This window comes from Xiphophorus hellerii, chromosome 8 (assembly GCF_003331165.1).
Source record: "Xiphophorus hellerii strain 12219 chromosome 8, Xiphophorus_hellerii-4.1, whole genome shotgun sequence".
Classification (NCBI taxonomy): domain Eukaryota; kingdom Metazoa; phylum Chordata; class Actinopteri; order Cyprinodontiformes; family Poeciliidae; genus Xiphophorus; species Xiphophorus hellerii.
In genome coordinates, this window is record NC_045679.1 from 8,748,706 (window position 1) to 8,766,266 (window position 17,561).

Below are 17,561 nucleotides of genomic sequence, written 5' to 3' on the forward strand. Positions count from 1 at the left end.
ATAAAAGTTGTGTAAAAGCAGAAGTCAGCCTGGTTCATCCTGCAGCTCTAATTTTGGCTGCAGCACCTGGCGCTGCACGTTCACATGTGATCAGCAAGCCAGAAAAAAAAAAAGAAAAGAAAAACACATCTGTATGACATAAGTCTCTTCTTAAAATAGTGAGAAAATAGTTTACATTGACTCTGAACTTATCAGAAGCACAATTTACCAGAAATAGAAAGAAAATGTGATCCATGCTCAAAAATAGATGTGAAACAACACTTATGAAGAGAAAATTGGCGAGAAAACACACCGTTGCAGAGTGAAAGCCTGCAGATACACAAATTTAAACCTCTGGAAAGGAAGTAACAAGGTGTTGTAATGAAAATTTGGAAAGGAAAATAACACCTCTTTCTCCTTCTCAGAGCAAGAAAATTACACACTTTGAACATCACAACGAGCATTTCATGATAGAAAACCGCCCCTCGGCATTCTTCTCTGAAATCAGCCGAGCAACGATAAGAATGCAGCGCTCTGAGAGGGTTTGGTAGGAGAACAGTGGGGCGTCCCGACTCCAAGTGTTCAGTCCAGAGCCAAGCATTGTTGGACTCATCCAAAGAGGGGAGGGGTGCGCTCTGCGCCTTCTGTTCTCTGGCCAGATGTTTCTTGTTGTCTGGCTAAGTGGGGGGGAGGAAGGGAAGGAATTACACAACTCCTTCACTTACTCTACCTCCCTCTCTCTGTCTGTTTAATCCATGGAGGGCTTTAAGCTGAGCAGGAAGTGGGAAGCGGTGCATGTCCTTAGAAACGGTGAGGGAAAGCTTGGATAAACAGTCAAAGTGAGTCTAAGCCAAACTGCATTTGACAAGCAGAGTCACTATTGTTTGTTAGGGGAAAAGAATCTCAGTGCTTGTGCTATTTTTGTCCTCAGGGGAAGAATTTAAATCACCAGCTACCTTCATCCTTTGAGGCATCTCAACCACTCTGTTAAAGCAGCTTGAGCAACTCATACTGATTATTTCCACTTTTGCTATTAAGTCACACCACGGCATCTCACATTTGTCCCAAAACGTCCTGATGACACCTGAGATTTGCAACATGCAAAACACGATTGTTGTTATGGATGATGTGTTTGGGGTTATACTTAAGGTTAGATTAGGCTAATACACAAGTGTCCACAAAAGAGATATTTTTTTAATCCACACTATTCACTGTTTCTTAATCCACTATTTTCCCTATTAAGGATTATTTTCTGATATTAAAATGTACTTGTAAGGCTTAAACACTTAAGTGTAGTGAATGCTGCCATTATTCACACCAAAATTCTGTCTTTCCTGTCTGAGCTAAAGTCAGTGATTACATTTCCATGAACTAATTACTGTACGAACAGATCCAGCACAACCAGGAAGTAAACAAGGAAGAATTTTATCAAATCTCATTCCAGCTTTATGATACGGTTAACAACACCTACAGAGACAGTTCACTTTTTTTTAAGTTGGGCTGAGGATAGTTCTGATGAGAAGTAAAAAGAACAATCAGTACAGCCGTCAGGAGAAATAACCACATTCCTTAATTATATCACAATAATTGCTAGAACTATCTTTAGCAACAATTAATTGACGTAATTGCTTTTTGTATGATTTCTGTCAGTCTCTCTCAGCTTATTGTGGAGTAATTTGCAACCACTCTTCCCAGTATTTTGTTGGGATTTTAAGAAGCGGATCACAAAGTAGCACACTTTACTAATATAAATCTGAAAAGTGTGGCATGCATTTGCCTTGAGCCCCTGTGTAAATATTTTATAGAACCACTTTTGACTGCAAATGCAGTTGCTGCTTTGGATATTTTCTATCCTGCCGATTCTTCTTCACTGTCGCATAAACAGTAAAGAAAGTCTTGAGTCTCCGTAAAATACTGGACTGGACTTTGACTGAGCCATTCAAACACAACAGTTGGTTTTAATCTAAACCATTTGACTCCAGCTCCAGCTGTATGTTTTTGCCCTGCTTCCAGGAAATAAACCTCTCCACATGTTTCCAGTAGCAGTAGGCATTTGCCATGTTGTTTAGCATTTATTGTGATAAATTTCCTATAAGAATTTTGATTTATCTCAATAAATTCCAAATAATGATGTTTAAAATCCCCCAGAACACTCTGTATTGCTTAGCTATTTTCTCCACTGTGTTCAATGAGGGTATGTTGGGAAGTTTCCAGAACAAAAATTAACCTTTAACTCAAAAATATGAAAACAATCCACTAAGATCATTGGGCAAAATCAGTGACAAGCCCCAGAACAGGTGCATCACATATTAACAACAAAATATATTGACAGCGCATTCTTTAAATTCCCCACATCAAGGCTTCTGTTACCTAATGGGTCCAAAGCTGAAACAAATAAACATTAAGGCAGCGGATAAGTGGATCCCAGGACCGACATGGTGTCTGTAAATGCAGCTTGTTGTCCCGGTCTTGGCACATCTTTGTCTGCTAATGGAGGATAAGTTGCTGAGAACCAGATGAGCTGTGCGCGTCACTTCGAGGGACATGCTCAATTTCACAAGAGAACGCCACTAAAAGCGTCAACTCAATCAAATTCTCTTTCTGTTTTCTCTCTCAGTTTGTTTCCCCCCCGAGCCGCCGCCATTAATTCTAAATTGTTTAGCTTTCCTGCCTTCACACTCTGTTGCTTTCATTATGCTAACACCAAGCTGGCTTCTTTCCCCTCCACCCCACTTTTTCTTCACGTCTTCAGATGGGATTGAGGATGCTCACCGGCCTTCCTTTCAACTGCCACTTATGAGAGATTGGTTTTTAGAAATGTCATCAATCAGGGGAGGACTGGACAGCGTGCCAACGTTAAAGAAAACCAAAGCAATCGTCAATATCATCTGGGGAGAGAAAAAAAGCCTTGCTTTCTTTCCCCTCATGCACTAAATCAAATGACTAAACTGAGGAACTTGATGATAAGTGGTTAAAGCAGCACAGCTTTCAGTGCTTATTAAGGTTTGAGGATCTTGATATCCAAAGAAAATACTAAACCACGCAGAGTTTCTGCATATTTCACATGGTTCAAGCCATTTTGCCAATTCTCAGTGGAAATTTTGACATTTCCAGCATCTAACACCACCAAGAAATATCTTTTCCTGAAATAATAAATAGCCTATATGTTTAAGATGTGGATTTCACATCTTCATTCCTGTAGTTCTGCATCGTATTGTACCCAACAATAATTCACAATTCTTTGCTTCTCCAATCAATCAGCTCATTTAGTTTCAAGGTACTGCTACTTCACAAATTTTGCATTTGTTCTGCAAAAAGTGTGTCTCAAAAAAGTAAGACGGAACATTTGTAATATTTACCAACTAAAGATTTAAATGGTAGGTGTTGCAGATAGAGATGTGCTAATGGCTAATAAAAATAGTTTAAAACAGCTTCAAAATGCCATCATATGTTCTTGGTTTCAATTGGCTAAAAAAAGGAAACTGTTATTTTATTGAGATGTATAGTGCAACTCCTCTCAGTCTTTCAGCACACAGATGGTTATGGCTCCATTCATGAATTATTAATGAATCTTCAAAGCAGTAAAGCTTATTATGGGAAGATTGTCACTTTTTTATGCTGTTTTTTATACATTTTTCCAACATGTACTTACAGCACATGAAAAACATTTAACAGCAGGAGCTTTTTTAAATCAGTGTTATGAACATCCATAGTTTCAGCAGTATGGATACAAGTTTTACAGGCTCTGCAGCTTGAAACGATTATTCTGAAGTTTATTATTTCTAAAATGAGTACAACTGAAGATATAGTGTGACGTTTTGCAGATGGTGTCATTGTGAAGAGGTTTGCTTTGTTATTATTGTCGCATTATCACAATCAGATCTGAGTCATCTCTATTAAATTTTTCCCTGGCCTCCATTACTGACAATTAGCTCATTAGTATGCAAAAATGATACATTAATTACAAAAAAAGTATCTTGTTGTCTGATGAGGTGGGTTTATTCTCGACAGGTTCCAGCAGCTGTCCATCACAAGATTTTTTTTAATTACGTTTCTAAAGCCCACACAAGCTTTACTGCGTTGCGCGTATCCTTGAGGATGATTCAGAAGTTGGAGGTGGTGGAGAGGCGTTTTATCCCTGCACTGCATGGGTTTGCTTCTTTAAGCCTATAATCACTCATCGAACTAATTTACTATGTGAGAAATTGGATTAAATCTAATAACAAAACTCCCAGCCAGAAATTCATGCTGAGCAGTTTATTAGCGTTGAAAGAGTCTGATTAGTCGACGGAAAAAAACATGAATTTTACATGTTCTCCTAAAATCAACAGCAAAGTACAGGAGAGAAAAAATTTATTTTATAGCATTATATCTGAATTGGTAACATATGCTCACGCTAGGCCAGGATGGGATTCAGGTGGTGAGACAACCTTAAGTTCAGATCAGTTCAAAATGAAAAAATAAAAAATAAAAACCTATAATTTGTCATCTGATTTAATAATTAAAAATCTCATCACAGGTTAAGGGTACTGTAGCACTGCAGCAAAAGATAACATGTACAGTCATCCTTATTTCTGCATTTAAGGGTTCAGTCAATCAGCACCAAGCAAAATGAATGGTGCTCATAGATTAGCTACTTTGCAAAGACCTTTCAAATATTTTACATTTGCTCTGCGAAGAAATCCGTAAATTTCTCTGAATAATTTTCCAGTTACATTCTTCAAAACAAGCTGCTATTAATGACGAGTGAATGGGCGAATGTCCATTGTCTCTAAACAGCCACGTTTATCTATTGTGTAAATAGTCAACAAACCTTAACCTAACATATATCCGCATACGTCTGAGGGAAGCTCAATAAACTGTCAGAAAAGTATGGTGACAATTTTTGAGCACCAAATGAAGTCATAATTCTAAAAAAACTCAGGTAGTGCCAAAATGATAAATTTGCTTGTGTACAACAAAATGCTGTTACATTTTTGGGTTAATTGTATTTTTTTCCTACACATGTCCAACATAATTTCATAGCCAAAAACAAGTACAAAGCACAATGCTTAGAGGGCTAAACAGAAAGCATCAAAACGGCAACTGGGAGAAGTTTAAATTAAAAGTCACAAAGCAGCGTCCCACAGATGGAGCGTGAGGAAATAAGCTCTTCCGCTCCCTCTAACCCACAACGCTGTTCCACTTTGTTTGCATGATTAACAAGGGAGATCAATAAGCACCAGCCCTTTACGGGACTGAGTGTAACATTGCAACCCTACCTTTGTGCCCTTCCGATCCCACAGCTAATTATGTGATATGATCAATACATGTCAGTAATGGGATATTGGTGCTTCTTGTGGCAGTTCAGTGGCAAAAGCCTTGGGAAAAAAAAATCTAGTGCTACAGTCCCTAATAAACACAGCTATTCTTAGGAGGCACCAGGCAATGACGAGCGTGTTATCTGCTTCCGTTTGGAGAAGAGATAGAAAAAAATATGAAACTGTTTATCTTTCCCCGTGTTTGTGAGTATGGAGAAGAAGAAAAGGGGGTTATGATTTGGATGCTGTGCCTCTCCCCCAGCCCAGACCGTTATCTGCTCTCAGTCAGCAGGAAACAGCCACAAGCAGTCTGCCACAACAACAACACCACCACAAACTAGACTACCAAAGTCCTCATATCACAGGGTAAATGTTGTTCAAGACGGCGGTCAATAAAAACAGAAAGGCAGCCAAGGCCAGGCAGAAATGGACTGCTGTAAAAATCACATGACATACTTCAAACCGTTTTGATTTCCTATGATTGAGAAGAACTACAGGAGAAAGATTGAGCCATCTGTCTCGCTCTGACAGGGGGAAGCACTGTGGCCTCTTCTCTCCCATTTCGCCGCGGAGTGACGGTGCCCAGCGAAGCGTGGCTGGCACCGGAAATATTCAGGCGCCATTCCGCTGCATGCCCATGCAAATGAACCCCCTCAACAACCACTATGCAGATGGAGCCACTTTATAAATCAGACGGTGTCCATAAGGTTCAGTGTTCCTCGAAGCTGGCTGCATGTTGCCATGGAGGGTCAGTTTTCCCTCTAACTGGCAAGTTCCCCACAGTTTCATAAGGTAACGGAATACATTTATGTAAATAGTTTTGATCTGATGAGCTAAATAACTGTGAAGAGTATTGGAAAACAATAAATGGTACCAAACCTGAAAAGTTTGGTGTGTGTATGCATTAACCCCTTTTAATATGATACCCATAAATAAACTATTATGCAACTACTTGCCTTCAAAAGACATCTAATAAGTAGAAAAGAGTATACCTGTGTGGAGGTTAATCTCTTTTCAAATACAGATGTTCTTTGATGGTCTTAGAGGTTTGATAAAGAAAATCAGTGAAGTCTAAAAATCATCACAGAGTTCAAGAATCATAACAGAGACGTCAGAGATAGTCCACAAATTCCACAATTTGACACTCACAAGTCTGATTTTTATGGAAGAAAAGCAAGAAAAAACCCCAGAAGGACAAGTCTTATTTGTCCCAAGGTATTTTATATATTGCCATTTTAGATTTTTTTTGTGTTTACAGTGAATCCCCACCAAGGTTCAGTATTCATTCATTCATCTAGTCGATGAAAACTAGAAGCATTTGAAAGAACATGCAGCTTGGGAAGTTAAAATAGAGAGGTGCAATGCTACTTGATATACTGTTGACTAGCGTTTCCAAAGCAGCACCATTTATTTTTCTTGGTGTTGATTGGCTATACCTCTAAAAGCAGAGATAAGGAAGATTGTAGATATTAGCTTAAAATGCATATTAATGCATTTTAAGGTATTGTTGGAGTTTTAACTATTAAAGAAAGGCAGTTATATGCATTTTTAGAGGTAGTCTAAATATTTGCAGGTTTTAGCTATACTCGGATGGTTGTGGTCCCTAACCCGCATGAACACCAGATATCCACTGTTGGTTATTCCAATAAATTACACTGAAGTTTGAGGTTTAGCTTTAATCTGCCTCAACATGACATCACTTGAATCACCTCTCAATCAAAGGATTAAGTCAGCTTGGAGTTCCCCGTATAAAACACATAAGCACTCACATCTCAGACAATAAGCCGTCCCCGAGGAATGCAAACAGAAGAAAGATGGACATTAATGTACCACAAGCACTAGGTGGAGCAGAGTTTTTTAATGTGATTGATAAAATATGTGGCTCTGGTTTTTCAGAACAGACTGGCTGACTCATGCACAGTCTGTGCAGAATGCGGGGGGAAAAAGCAGTGGACCACATTTGTACAGTGTGCATCACGATGCAGTAACACCATCACCAGTGTTACAAAGATCAAATGAGTAAGAAAAAAGGAGGATATGTTCGAGTTATTAAGGAAAAAAAAGAGATCAAAAGTAAGAAAATATGAATCACTGACCATGATTCATGGTCAGCGCCAAATAAGAAGAATTTGGCTTCTTAATCAAATTCTCTTTATATATATGTTTTTCTGCAATGTTTGAACCTAGTTAGCAATAAAACACAGTTTTATGTTCCCAGATACCATCATCAAAGTTTCTACACTCTTTTAATTCTTCCGGTCAGCTTTCTACTCTGTGGGGACTTTTAGCCATTATTTCATTGGTGTGTGGACAACTGAGTATAATCTCAAAGTCTGACAGGATTATTTTTGCTCGTTGGGGGGATGAAGAGGTCCTTATGTTTAATTAGAGCTGAAAAATATACATGCACACTCAACTGTAAGTCCTTTTGATTTTACAAAACAACTTCTAATAGTTCCTAGAAAGTGGTAGATTGTTCCAACACACAGAGTTCAGGTCCTGCAGGAAGCTGGACTTCTTAATAATAATAATAATAATAATAATAATAATAATCTTGTTCAGTTTTGTTCAACACATTGAGGTTTGACTAGAAGAAAGCTTGAAAATGTATGAACACTTTTGCAAGGCAACATATTAGACCTAAATTGCAATTTTTAGAAAAATTAAAAGCCAAATTTTCAGGGTTAAACCAGTGCACAATTCACTTTCATGGATAGGTTTGCAGTCCTCTGCAAATATTAATGATAACATGGAACCGATTAACCAGCTCTTCCAGCTGTTCTTTAACAAAATGATTTCATTTTCTGGTGTATTAGTTATCATCCGACAGAAATTGAGTTTTATAATTAAAATATTGTCCAATTTTGCCAGCTAATAGAATTTAAAAATTACAGCATCGAACATTGAAATATTTTTATCCAATAATTCAAAATTTACTTCCAGTTTTATTTTTCACAATGCTGCAAAACGGTAAGTGTGAGAATCCATTTGCACTTCATATATACTGACAACAGCTACTTAACCGTTTCACCATTTGAGTCTCAACTAATGCTGTTCTGCATTCTTCCTGCAGAATGGGAACTTTTACCGCTTCGTATTGATTTATTCTTATCAGAGACTATGGTATACCACCAGATGCTATCTTAATAATGAAAGTGATAAAGAAAAGAGACGCAACAGTCCCTGCTCCACAAACATCTTAATCTAAAGAGAAATATTTTTCTCTTACAGCTCAGAGATCACAAGGAGTGCATCGCATGGCACATAAAAAAATATTACACAGACAGATAATGAGAAGCAAGGGGTAATTTTGTTTGTACATCTAATAAAAGCATATTATTATGGAGAGCTGTTGACGTGTTAGCACCATGTTAAACAGAGTTGTTTAGCAAAATCTCACACTACAAATGTTTTGAACTTTAACCTTTAATTTCTGTCCATCTTTCAGTGGCAATTTTTATATAAAATAATAATAAATCAATATCTATACCAGTAAAACAAAAGCTTTTACTTTACCTTATAAAATACACAAATGCCAATTACACCATGTTAATTATTAAACATGGTAGAGGGTGTGTGGTGTTTTGGTCTGATTTTTTTTTCTGATGCTCCAGACTTCAAATGATTGACTGCATAACATTATGAAATCTTTAAACTACCAAGATGTTTTAAATAAATCCTGACACAAAGCTGATCCTCTTCCATAACCATCTGAGGATCCAGGCCTAAACTCCTTGCTATAACATATCCATGGCCATTGTTGCAACAACAAAAGGGGGCTTGTACACAAAATTACCAGCAGTTTATAGTTTGAACAGTAGTCGCAGCGTAGTATCACAAATACAGATGCACACTTTTCAGCACGTCCCTCCAGGCATTCCGTTAGAAATATTAATGCTATTCAAATGTCTGATTTGTATGGCTGACACACAGATTAACTTTAAGAGGATGAGTCTCATCTGGATTAAATAAAATTGCACTAACTTAAAAAGAAGCAGTTGGACGCAGGCATGTAAAGTCCTCCTCTGTTTAGTGTTGTCCTCTTGTTTCTACGTTACAATGTATGTTTTTAGGTCATGTGGACACAGAAGCTCAATTATATCAAAGCCACATCCTGATGACAGGCGTTTGTCCTAAATAAGTGAAACTGAACACCAACTTCTGCAGCTTGTCAATGGTTGATGTGGTCCTTCCTAGACTCAATAATGACATACTATGCTTAATGGTTGCAGAAATAATCAGCAATTTTACAACCATTGTACTATATCTGATTGATGTTCCTGGCATTACATCCTATCACCATATAAAGGCAACTCTGACTTGTAGCAGAGCATTAAAATAGTGACATTATAGACATAATAAAATGTACATCTCATTATCTGACCAATTTAAAAGGAAGATTTTAAAGGTGTGCTTTTATGCACACTACATCATGCTTCACTCAGTTGGCTCTCTCAAGGCAGGTTGTTGACAAGCTTCAAACTGCCTACCAGTGTGAGAATCCATTTGCACTGCAGGCATCACTACATGACTTATTATCCAGAAACTATTATCATGCCTCAGAAAACATCAATGTGTGTTCTCGGTTTCATTTTCTTCATATATATTAATATTAATGTAAAACTTTAAGCTTGAAACCCTGGTCTTCTTTGGCCAGAATTCCTGATTAAATACAGAAGCAATTAAAGGCAATTTATTCTTTAATTGATAAATTAATTCTTTAATTGATAAAGCATGTCAGAAACAGTCACAGGCATGCAGAAAATGTTGCATTTGTGCTATTTGTTTTATAATTTTACTGTTTCATCAGTCGGATTTTTCTTTGCTAAAGGGAAAAAGTTAAGAGAGGGTTAAAGAGAGTTGCAGCACAGTGCTCAAACATGTGGTTAAAGCCCTAAAGCCACATACGTCAATGATTTATGGCTGAATAATAAATTCCCTTAGCTTCTGTTGGTGTCAAACTGAGGCTCGTCTTACAATCTAAATCACAAACTCTGATATTAAGAAATTAAAAGCTTGATTGCGGGTTTTTGCAAACCTACATTTTTTGCCGTTTCATAATTAGAACAGCAACAAAGCTACTTTTATCTCCTGAAGAAATGGCTAGCTAAGGATGGCAAGTGTCACCGAAGCCACAAAAAACAGCAACAAAAACTCTCTTTAAAAGATTCTTGTGACCTTAAGAGCAGGATCACTTCATAAAAAGGTTAGACAACCCTGTGCTGGGACTCATTCCCTTATTGTCAATCCCATTAGCTTTCAGCTGCACTATCCCAGCTGTTCAAACCAGTGTGGATCTCTAATGAGCTCCATTAACAGTATTACCTGCTTCCGGTGAGCACTGGGGTCACGGGTCAACAGTAGACCCAACGCTGAGATTAAATTACCCCTAGGGGAGGCTGGGAGGTGGCTGGGCAATTTAGCCACTGCCATCCTCTATCTTTCTCTAGTCATAAACCGAAATGTGAGAACAAGCTGGATTTATTCTCTTGATATGCTTCTTTCTGATCTCACTTCTAGCCCAGCCGAGATCAAATGTGGTTTTCAGGGTTAGAAATTCAACCTAAAGAGAATATTCAGAGTACGCTGCGATCAAAGGACTGATTAGGAGAGGATGAAATGGACTTAGTCTGAGATGTCAGTGTCGCTCTCTGGGATTTCCAGCTCATCTCACTGAATGATGGCCATTAAAAGCCACAGTGTGGTGTACATCCACTCGTAACCTCAAACAGAATCCAGACAAGACGATAAATGAGTCTTATCAAAAAAAAAACAAGGATAACGAGATCAGCTTCAATTATCTACAAAAAACAGTCCAATATTATGGCAGGTGAGAAAAAAAAACAGTAGCCACTTTCACAACTTTGTGAGGGTCAAACAGCAGTGAGTTTTTTTTTTTGTTTTGTTAGCCGAGGAAGGCAGCCATTATTTTTATTCGTCATCAAGCAAACAGCAAATAACCTACATCTGTGAATACATAACTTACATCCATTTTAATAGTTTGAACACAAACTATACTTTAACATGGATTCATGCAAAAGTAGAAACTGTTATAGCAGTACTGCAGAAGTTAATGTCTATGCAGATGCTAACTGGTTACTAAGCCAGACAATCTGCCTTGGTAGCAAACTTGCAGCAGGTTGTTTATTTAGCAGATGAACAATGGAATTATTATATCTTGTTGCAAAATTGTGTTTCAGAACTGAATCAAAAGCTAAAGATTTTTCTCTTTTAATGCAGAACCATGACTGTAAAGAACAGACTCAGATAACAGTGGTCATTTACTTTCTTCTGCAATTCTACAAGACTGACTGACAGCTCACAGGAACAAGTTGGAGAATGTGGTCTAAAAAGGCTGAGATTTTATAAATGGGCTCTGGGTTATTTTTTTATAATCTAAAATTTAATTTACTGCCTTAAAAACAACTGAATCTTATTTGCTATAATGATAAGAATTTCTTTTGAAAAACCTGGTTTGCCAGGCAAGTGTGTAATGGTCGATTTCCAATCAGTTCTTGCTACTTGCTGTCATCAGCTAATCTGTCAGGTGGGAGCAGGACAAAAAAGAAAGAACCTCGATTGCAGTGATTGGAAGCAGCAGGCGCTGTGTGGGATCTGGAGCCCCGCGGAGAACTGGGAGGATTCAAGAGAGCTCGACTGGCTTGGCATACAGCCACAACACAGGTACTGGAACATTTCTCACTCACGCATGCAATTTCAAACATAACAAGCACACTGAAAACAAAAGCATGGTACTACATGCATATCTGCTTTAGTCATCCCAAAGGCATTCACAGTAACCTCATTGACAGGGTCGGGGAAGAAAAAAAATATATCAAAGAATCAGATGTGGAAAAAAAAAATACAGCAAAACACAAAAAAGCTACAGAGAGCAAAGCCCTCTCTCGTCTCCCAGACACAGCTTGAGGCGCTGCACTATCAGCTCACACAATTTGAGCTGCTGAGAGTCTGCAAACACCAGTGCTCATTAGGTTTCTGTTTACAACCTTGAGGTGAAGATGAATAAACGATGAGAACACAATGAAGGATTTATTGGGCTATATAAATGAGGGTCAGCTAAACTCCTGTCTGCACAGATAAAAACATAAAAATATCTTAAACTCCTACTCCCTACACACATTTGATAAGTAACTCTGCAGTTCCTCAGAATATAGATTTTGATAGAATTAATTAGACCACTGGCAATTCTTGTTGTTGTGCTTCTACCTGATATGCAAGTTTTGCACTGGGAACCAGATCGTGTTTGTATACCAGCTCTGTCATTTTCTGTTGCGTTTTTAACAAACCACAGATAGAAAGTGGGTCTTTTACAAATGTCTTATAAAATTTATGACAAAATTAAGCATTCCAGCCAACTATAGGCACCTGTCAGCATTACTAATGTAGATGACTAACAAGAAATAGGAAAGGTTAAGGAAATTGTTTCAGTTTGTTAATGTTTAATTTCTGTGCTCAATATTAAACCAGCATGTCCATAAGAGTCATAAAACTGAGAAGCCTTTGAAGAATTACAGGTAGGCTGTGCTTTTAAATTTCTCAACTGGGGAGACGGTTTGCCAACATCGTCCCTCTCTTCACGTTAAAAATCACCACTTAATTCATCTTTTTCCTTTAAACACTTGTTTGCATATTCCCCAAACTCGAATCAACTATGGAAAGCTGCATGCCTGACAAAACTTTCACAGAAGAAGCTATAAGCAAGATAGATGTCCTCTCTGCTTCACATCCTTCTCATTTGGTTAAGTCACTCAGGTTGTGTGTTTCCAAGTATCAGAACACACACACTCTCTGACCTTTTCCTTATCATAAATCACAAACTACCGTTCTCCTGCCAGGGTTTTGTTTAACCCAATTTGTCACTAAGGACACCTCTTCCACCCTCGCTGCAGATTTTCTCAGAAGGACCGGGAGGGCAATTAGTGGGTGGATCAAAGGGTGCCATCCAGACCTCTCCTTCGCCTTGTAATCATGGACGTCCATAGCTTCTGGAGCTGATAAGTGAGGGCTACAGTTGGCCTCAGAGCACAGGCAGAAGCACAGGTGCCTCAGAGAACAGGCAGAAAAGTGCCGCTTTTCCAACCTATAGCCTTAGATTCAGAGTGTATTCTCATGTGAAGTCACAAAAGATGCGAGACATTCAATTCGTTTTTTGGGCTTCTTGGAAGTTTCAATCGTATAAATCGAAGTGTCAAAGTGTTAAAGTTCTTGAACTTTAATTATACTAAACTGAATGACCGGAAATACAAATTTTGATTTTCTTTTTGTTATGCAAAGGGGAGAGCGGTGAATCCTGGTGCAAAGCAGACAGACTCATGTGACACGTATTCACACATTACTGTGACAGAAGCAGGTCAGCGAAGGTGTGCTGAGAATATTTGACAAACACGCCATCAAATACCCACTGCTCTCGAATGATAGCCGTTTCGACTCCCTCTGTAGCATAGGAACAGGAATAATCAAAATTATTTTCTCCAAACTGGCAATTTTTATTCAGAATTCCAGCCAACCTTCACAAAGATGACTCAACATTCAGCAACAGAGACCTACTGGCATTCACATCAGATTGGTGAGTGAATGAAAGCAGAATGAAAGATTTTCCACAGAGCACTTTTCACTCTACTGCTGCGGTCGTGTTAACTTCCTGAGGAACCAAATGCTTCCTCATATTGATGTTGGGAGCATAAACAAGATTAAGTGAATGGGAAGCTCTAGACAAACGGAGGCACGTCAATGTAATCATAAAACCACTTCGGCTCATGTGTAATCTTAGTCTAAGTATATATCAGGATGGCTACTCTTCCCAAATTCTCCTTTGCAGGGACATGTTTGCCTATTGTGTTAAGGTCACTCCATGGGTACAGAATCATCCATGAAAAGCTTCACATCTTCATACAGATATCTTTCATACATGTGGCACATATACGGTATAAAAAAAGCTTTGATTTGGAGAATTGTCTGATGTTCACCTAATTGAGAAGAATTAAATTGAATTAGAATTAAAAAGAATTGTCCTGTGTAGAAATAGAGATTAAGAGAATACTGTCTTGAAAAATGTCTGCCTTCCCATGCATGAAGTTGTTGCAAAACCTGAGAGCTCCTTCAGTGACAGATTGCTGCATCTGAGGTGGAGAAAGTAGCATTATTGCATATCCTTCCCCCCCATCAGCATATACACTTTATAACCCTCACAGCTCCCAGTAAACTCAAACTCAATAAGTGTTTACATCTCTGCTGTTAGCAGTGCAATCTTTTTTAAACATTTCTAGTAGGCTGTTGCTGCTTTCAATGCACAGATATTGCAACATTGCAATTTTGAAGTAAGCAGTATTGTTTCTTCTTCGTTGTAAGTTTGATCATATAAAATAACAATTTCTTACTCTTATTTTTTCTGTTGGTCACCTAAATGTTCCCACAGTTGGACAAAAAAGATACTTATATTCCTTACTATTAAAATTTACTGCTTAAATAGGCAAATTATAAAGTAACATTTTGATATCTTACTCATGAAAAGCTTTTATTTCAGTAAAACTATGCTACAGTTCCTCAGCTTTATTATAAACAAAATGGAAATGAAGTAAAAAAAAAAACACTTCTGCATTGGTATACTAATATATGAGTAAGAATAGGAGCTGTTATATTTATTTTCTTTATATAAAATTCTAAGCGGCCTTAAAATGCTTGCAAAATAATATATCCTGTTTCTATTCCTCATAACTGCCTAAATAGAGTGGCAAAGCTGCAACAACTTCCACATCTCAGTGTAAATGATTAAACGAATAAAATCTCTAACTTCCTCTTTTTAAGCAACACATCGTTTCCCACTTGCACAACTGGCTTGATTGATAAAGTTGAGTTAACATCCTTTGAAGCAGATGAGAAGATGCTGAAGTCGCAGCAAAACTGCATGATCATTTCGCTGACGAGGCAACATTTCTGGCAGACAGGTGAATGGCAACGAAACGCTCAGACCTTGCAGGAGGTTTGCATGTACATGATTGGGTTTGTGATAAAACTGCTGCTGCAAACACAAAGCACAGGCCACACCTACAGAGGTGATCAATTGTTTCTTTCATCCAGGACAAAACTGAACTTGATCGTACAAATTCCGTATTGCCGCATGCACATTGCATTATCACAGACCGCAGTTCTGCAACAACAGAGACGTGGGCTTGACCTGACGGGAAGCTCTGGAGGAATCGTGTTGAAGACATCTAAAGCAAATTACAGAACACCTCAGTGGATATCTGGCCAGGTGAGAATCAAAATGATCTAAAAGGATATCAGCAAAAAACGTATTTATTTTAAGCATTTATTGCTATTCAGCTTGATAATTACTGCTTAGAGCTAATGAAAATAAGCCAATATTATGGAAGAATATTATATATACATTTAATACAGAAATGTTATGCTATGGACACACATTGCTTATTCACAAACTCCAAGTGGCTTGCATACCCAGAGCTTGGGTTCAAAACTCAGAGACGTATGTCAAACCCTTAAAAGACTACGGCTAAAGAAGCTAGATCTTTGCACAGTGCTGTGTCCAAAAGCACCGATTAACAGCTTAGTGGAAGGAAAAACTGTGAGTGAAAAAGCTCCAATAATCATTGTTGCTTGTGCATCTTTTTTTGTACCAGACTTTTTCCTTCCACTGAACTTTACAACAGGGAGATTGATACTGCACTCTCAACAGCCAGCTTCCTTATTAATGACCTTTCATGAATGGTGTCACTGACAGCTTGCTGGACAACTGCCAACTCAGCATTCAATCAAATAATTGTGAATACCAGAACATGGCCATGATCTCACATTTGTGTTAAGGTTATTGCTAGATTACCTCCATTAATCAGCAAATGTAACAAAACTAAAGGTTGGAATCATATCACTATGTGTTTAAGAAATGAGTTTCACTTTTATTAACTTTCAGGCGATACCCTAATTTACGTAGATTTACTCCTATATAGAGCAGTGCAAAATGTGTGCGCAATCAAGAACAGAGTCTGGGGCGTAAACCAAACCCCCATCATCTCTTTAAAGTTTGTTTTGCACAGACTTACCTGTGACATCTGGGGCCTGAAATTGATCTCCTTCAGATCAACCGATCCGGGGGAGAGGTTATGCAACATCTGGCACAGGAGCACCCCGTCCCGCAGCGCCTGTGCCAAGTCGAACACGACCGCCGAGGGCCACACGACCCGGTGGTTCGGGGGCAGGACCTTGCAGTCTATCAACCACCGCCCGCATTGTCTCCACTCCTCCATCTCTGCTCCGGAGACCCTCCTGGCAAAACTGACCGAGCCCTGGAACTGCTTCACAGCCGGCGGAGAGCTGCGTTTCTCGGCGCACGAGCAGGCACTCTGGTCGGCTTCCTTTGCGCTCTGGGTTTCTTGATCATTCACTGTGACTTCTGTAATGATGTGATGTCACAACTTTAGGTTAACAGCAGTAAGACGCTGAGCTTGTATCACTGCATGTCGGCTCTCCTGTGGTCCCAGCATGAAGGCTAAAGAGACAAAAAAAATTCAGGAGAATTTTCTTCTCTTCATTCTCAAAGCCAAAAAAAAGTTTATTTCAGAAAATCCAGTTCCCAAACAAAAAGCGAACAGCTGGATGTAGCGGTACGTCAGAGAATCCAAACAGCAGAGAATGTGTGCAGTGTGAAGTGTCGTTTAATACTGAACAAAGCCCGGTGTCACTTACCGCATTTGCATTTTACGTTTCGTCACAACTAGGCGTGCAGGGGGGAAAAAAAACGCCAACTTTCAGTATTTTTATAGCACAAAAATAAAATTACGCAGAGAAGTGAAGACAGAGAGAGCAGGCAGAGAACAGTAGCTCAGTCCACAGCCTACACGTCGCTCACAAGGAGCGGAAACATGTCCAGCGGGAACAAAAAACAGAGGAGCTCGTGTTTACATTCACCTCCGTTAAACGTCACGTTTCTGATACTTTGTATCGAACCTAAGCGCACGCGCCAAAACACCGCGGTGAAGATTTACAGCCCCTGTTCTCTTCCGCTCCCTTTCCTCACGCGCTTCTCTCCCTCTCACTGGTTTCTTTTGGCACGGAGACGTTTCTGTGGTCCCAACTACAACCCACTGCTCACATTTGACCCGTTGCCCCCCGTTTCAGATTCGTTCCAGACTCGGGAGATAAAATGAGCTCACAGCTTCCCGGTGGTATCCCCTGCAAACTTACAACACGGACAGTGTGTCCCGACTTTCCCAAAGTGGATCCACACTCCATACAAAAAAGAAAAGA

The 17,561-nt window shown here is 38.9% G+C and overlaps 1 protein-coding gene across 12 annotated transcripts in view; it reads right to left on the bottom strand.

The window, feature by feature from the left end:
• The window catches only part of vav2 (vav 2 guanine nucleotide exchange factor), a 208,407-nt gene extending 190,846 nt beyond the window's left edge, over positions 1-17,561 (bottom strand). For 7 of the 12 annotated variants that reach the window (XM_032569939.1, XM_032569932.1, XM_032569935.1 and 4 more), the window contains exon 1: positions 16,358-17,560. In XM_032569939.1, the coding sequence (XP_032425830.1) occupies positions 16,358-16,561 (204 nt within the window). In that variant the 5' untranslated portion in view covers positions 16,562-17,560. Of the gene's footprint in view, positions 1-16,357 lie in introns of all 12 variants that reach the window. The other 5 variants (XM_032569940.1, XM_032569936.1, XM_032569929.1 and 2 more) reach the window with 4 other exon arrangements.